This window comes from Capsella rubella, unplaced genomic scaffold (genome assembly GCF_000375325.1).
Source record: "Capsella rubella cultivar Monte Gargano unplaced genomic scaffold, Caprub1_0 scaffold_29, whole genome shotgun sequence".
Classification (NCBI taxonomy): Eukaryota; Viridiplantae; Streptophyta; class Magnoliopsida; order Brassicales; family Brassicaceae; genus Capsella; species Capsella rubella.
In genome coordinates, this window is record NW_006238897.1 from 74280 (window position 1) to 79947 (window position 5668).

The window sequence follows — 5668 nt, forward strand, 5'->3', positions numbered from 1 at the left end:
CCACCGGTCCCAAATCTTCACATCCCCCGCCCTATTTTGGCAAAGATTGTGAGCTACGTGGCTGAAGACGGGATCGATAATCTAAAAAGTTGGATTCGAGCGGGCAAGGAAGGTAAAATAGCGGTTATGTCGCCGGATACTTTGGCAGCCGTTAGGTTAGACACAAGATGGGATTTTGTTCGGTGGTGCAGGCCTACGAGTGATTATTTCAATTTCTTCGGGGCGTGTCTATATGTCCGGAATCCCTACGCCGTGTATGTTCGTGGGTTGTTTCTGGCCTTTAAAACATGTGACATCAACGAAGCTCTTCTAGTCCTCGGTACCATTAAAGACATCTACCCAGTTGGGGAATTGGCTTATTACATGCTGCAAAGCTGCGCCGGTTTCCTATCAGAAAAAAATTACTACGAGTTGAAGAGTAAGTATCCTTTCGAAACCATAGCCACAACAGCAGATGCTCTAATGCGCCACATTTACAATATTGGTCCTCGCCACTGTAGAACATACTCTGATACTTGGCATTTTGAAGATTTCCCAACATGTTGGGAGCACCATGAAGCAGTTGGTGAGTATAATGGCCAGCGTTGTATGGATTGCATTTACTTCTACATTTCTAGAGATATTTTACTTCTTTCGTAAAATGTTTTGATTTGTGTTTAAGGAATCCCTTGTTTTCACTGTTTTTGGGACTTATCCCCTTATGTGTAATGAAGTTTTTAATTTGTATCCACGGCGAATTGGTTCTCTGGTTTCCCAAATTTACCACGATAATGAATCAGAAATATATGAAACTTCTCTAAAAAATCAGTGTACAACCACGAAACAATGATTTCGTGGTTAGGATGGTATACCTTTTTTTGGCCACGCGTATAGAATTCTGGTCCTCTATCCACCAGTTTACTTGTTTACCTAAAAAGTTTAGGGTTTCTCAGTTTAGGGTATAGTCAATATAAAATATTTTACTCAGTGTTGAATCCACGATTTAGTTTGTTGGTGGATACCTAATAATAAATAGGGTATAGTTAGATTGCAATAGAATATATATATCATAGCAACCATACATTTGTGTTTTATATCCTTTAATTAAGTTTAATATGTTCTATAAGTTCCATTAATAAACTATCCCCTGCTTCGTGTATACTCTATGCTTTATGTTATAGATTCCTCAGTTTAGGGTATAGTCAATATAAAATATTTTACTCAGTGTTGAATCCACGATTTAGTTTGTTGGTGGATACCTCATAATAAATAGGGTCTAGTTAGATTGCAATAGAATATATATATCATAGCAAGCATACATTTGTGTATTATATCCTTTAATTAAGTTTAATACTTTCTATAAGTTCTATTAATAAACTATCCCCTGCTTCGTGTATACTCTATGCTTTAGGTTATTGATTCCTCAGTTTAGGGTATAGTCAATATAAAATATTTTACTCAGTGTTGAATCCACGTTTTAGTCTGTTGGTGGATACCTCATAATAAATAGGGTATAGTTATATTGCAATAGAATATATATATCATAGCAAGCATACATTTGTGTATTATATCCTCTAATGAAGTTTAATACGTTCTATAAGTTCCATTAATAAACTATCCCCTGCTTCGTGTATACTCTATGCTTTAGGATATAGATTCCTCAGTTTAGGGTATAGTCAATATAAAATATTTTACTCAGTGTTGAATCCACGTTTTAGTTTGTTGGTGGATACCTCATAATAAATAGGGTATAGTTATATTGCAATAGAATATATATATCATAGCAAGCATACATTTGTGTATTATATCCTCTAATGAAGTTTAATACGTTCTATAAGTTCCATTAATAAACTATCCCCTGCTTCGTGTATACTCTATGCTTTAGGATATAGATTCCTCAGTTTAGGGTATAGTAGAGTATTAGAAATTTGTGTATCCACCACAGAGGGTACAGTTAGATTGCTATATATCAGGAGGGTATTGTTATTCTTAGATTTCTTTAGGTTATAGATTGCTATATAGAAACATGAAAGTTAGATTGCTATCTAGTCCAGAAGCCAAACTCTGTCATTTAGGGTATTGTTATTGTGCTTTTGTGGATACTAATTATATCTTTCAATGATTTAGGGTATAGTGACCTCTCTAGTCTTTATATATGTGAATCCACCAATGACTGCCACGTTTGGATTAGCAAAAATGAACTACATTCAGGAATTGATAGATACTCTACATTCAGGTTATAGTGCTTTTCTGGATACTAATTATACCTTAAGATGAATTATGGTATAGTTTCCTCGATACTCTATATATTGAATCCACGAATTCTTGCAACGTTTGGATTAGTACAAAAAACACTACATTCAGGAATTGATAGAACTCATAACACCCAAAGAAAAACTTTCATGTTTCTAACTGTGGAAAGGATGGGGACACTCTGGAATGCGAGTCTGGGGGTCACGCCAGGTGGTAAATCTTGCGCAACGTGGGCAACGAGGTCGTCCAATAGTCCGAAGTAGTCTCTTAACTGCCCTCTCTGCATTAGGAGCATTCCCTAAATATGTCAGAGACCAACTACCTCCCATGTAACCTTCGCTGGCTAACGCCCCGAAAGCAATCACTTGATTGTCTATAGCCGCCCTAGCATAAGGATTACCCGCTTCAATACATTTGTTGAAGAAGGAGAAGTACTTCGAGTGTGGCATGCACCACCAGATGAAATGTTCAGATTTGTCCAGTCTTACGGTAGAAAGACATTCTTTTGACAAAACAGCCTCCTTCCCTTCTCTACTAGTCCTTATTAAGTTTGCCAAAGCTTCGGTACCATCTTCACCGAGAGACGCAGGTACTTGAGCTAAAACTGCTGCCGGTATGTGGAACTCAAAGCGTGAACATTGCTGGTAAGATGAACAAAAATCAGGAGCATAACAACATCATTAAGTGTTTTTCAATTTTACAGATTTTCTTTACCTTATAGGACTCATTCTCCGTCGGCGGTGTTACCGTCTTAACCATTTGTTGAATGTTAGACTGTTTGTTTGGGAAATATTATGTATGAACTTCGGTTTCTATTTATACACTCTAGTTAACTATCCATTTCATGGTATCCACCTGGAAAGGTCTACTGCAAATACTGATGCTGACGGTTCAACAATACTAGTGAAGCATTTAATTTTGGTTTGTAAAACGTAGTATCGTCTATTTTGTTTGTATAACATAGTAGTGTACATGGAAACAATTGGTTTCTAAATCGTAGTATTTGGGAAACATAGTAGTATTCTCGGAAATATTATGTATTAAGTTCAGTTTCTAATTATACACTACTCTTAACTATCCATGTCACGATATCCACATGAAAAGGTCTACTGCAAATACTGATGATCACGGTGAAAAAATACTAGGGAATCATTTAATTTTGGTTTGTAAAACGTAGTATGGTCTATCGGTCCGTTTAGTACTCCATAAAAGGGTAAATTACTTATCTTCCCCAGAACTCACTACCGAAAAGTAGATGTACTTATTACAGCAAATTTCTACTTACTGCAGACAAGACCTGTTTTATAAGTCCAACACAGCACGAAACTTACATTGGGAGACAGCTAAGTTGACAAGACCTGCTGCCTTTCAATGAACCAAAAGCATTTTACGTGTGGTTTAACGAGTCATGGATAGCAAATAAGATTAAAACTGAACTTTATTGTTAAACTAAGTAAACAACAACTACTTTGGTTGAAAACAAACATAGATGGGAGATATATTAATTTTTCAATACATCCAGAATTCATAAACAGAAACGATAATGTTTAAGAACAAGAGTTGAAGTTCTACAATTTTTCTTTGAAATGAATATTAGGATAAAAGCAAAATGTCTCTTGAAAGATAATAGTAAATGCAATCCATACACCTCTGTCCGTTATTCTCACCAAGTGCATCGTGGTGCTCCCAACACCATGGAAAATCGTTAATATGCCAAGTATTGGAGTATGTACCCCAACGGCGCGGACCAATTGAATAAATGTGAAACATCAAAGCATCTCCCATCCTAGATATGTCTTCGTAAGGATACTTGCTCTTCAACTTACAGAGGTCGGTTGTTTTTAGGCAACCATCGCAACTTTGGAGCATGTAGTAAGCTACTTCCGAAACTGGGTAGATGTCTTTGATGGATCCGAGTACTTCAATGGACTCCTGGATGTTACACGTTTTGAACGCAAGATACAATCCTCTAACATAGACCGCATACGGATTTTTCACATGTAAACACGCGCTGTAAAAATTATAATACGGACTACTATGTCTGCACCACCGAACATAATCACTACTCTTGTCTAACCTAACTGCAGCCAAAGTCTCCGGTGATAAAACTGCTTTTTTCCCTTCCTTTCCAGTTTTGATCCAATTCTTAAGATCTTCTACGCCATTTGCGGCCACATTGCTGACAATCTTGGCTAAAACCGGTCGAGGTAAGTAGAGATTCGGCAGCGGTGTCCCCTGTATACAAACATTTTATCTTTCTAAGCTTTCGTTTTGTGGAAAAATTTTGAACTAAGGAGACGAGAAAAGGATTATACCAACAGTTGGAGGGGGGGTTTCATATCGGAAACCATTTCTATATCTTCTTCGCGTGGCCTAGGATTTAGCTTACTACTAGGGTAGAAATTTGTTTCTGCCGTTATCCTTCTCGGCAGCGAATTATCATCTGCCTCGTCGCTCGAGTATCCATATTCAGGTTCCATTCCTGTTGAAGGTGAGCAGTAAGTTTATTGGAAAACCATCTACTCTATATATAGTGTAAAAGGCACAACAAATTTGGTTTTAAGTTAACTTTCTCCATGTCCATCTTATCCACGGAACGTCGTCCACGAGGGATACCCGTAAGATGTTGATTTACAAGTAACTGAGACCAAATAGACATCCAATCTCAGAAAACTGTACATGAAATCCTATCCATAATTTTGTTGTCCACCTGAGACCAAGTTTATAGTCCCCAAAACCGTATGTGTATGCAATTTGATCTGACTAATGACTACATGAGAAACTACATGTCCATGTGGATACTCCTGAGACGTGCTACCAAAATATCAGTTTACACTATCCATGTGGATACATTTTACTGGGATGTCACGATGCAATTTCAATGGATCAATATAAAAGGAAAGGTTTCCAAATGTCATCATATAGGTTTGATAATAGACCCTGTTTCTGGATACCAAAAATCATACAAGGTTACAAATATATAAAGTAATACCGATAAGATTCCACATTACAACTTGTGACCATTTTCCAAAAAATTATATCGGACACAACCCGCACACAAATTACCTCCCCAAAAAAATTCACCTCCCTACACACCTAACATCTCACGGCAATGGGTTTGAGCAACTAGCTCTGTTATGCCCTGTTCCTCTGCATCGGCCACACTTATTAGCTTTTGGTTTTCCAGTTACATTCTTCTGCGAAAACAAATATTTGTTTAGGTTTCATTATGACGTTAATATAGTTACATGGAAATTGTTGAGGAAAAATTTATACTAACCATAACTTCACCAGTTGAAGGGATCCTTAGCTTTGGTGGACGCCCTGAAGGTCTTCTTGCTTTAGGAGGGTACAAGAAATGTGTACGAATTTCTTCCGGGACGTTAACATCAGTCATTTCCGGGTTGATTATCCCTTCGTATGTAGCTCTCCAATC

The 5668-nt window shown here is 37.3% G+C and overlaps 1 protein-coding gene across 1 annotated transcript; it reads left to right on the forward strand.

Annotated features, from left to right (window-relative positions):
* Positions 1-126: 126 nt before the first annotated feature.
* Positions 127-639, forward strand: LOC17874425. Its single transcript, XM_006279241.2, has one exon. The coding sequence runs from the start codon at positions 127-129 to the stop codon at positions 637-639; it is 513 nt and encodes a 170-aa protein (XP_006279303.2).
* The last annotated feature ends 5029 nt before the right edge of the window (positions 640-5668 follow it).

Coding starts and splice junctions, on each gene's coding strand:
- LOC17874425 (XM_006279241.2), top strand. CDS start 127: ATGTCGCCGGATACTTTGGCAGCCGTTAGGTTAGACACAAGATGGGAT.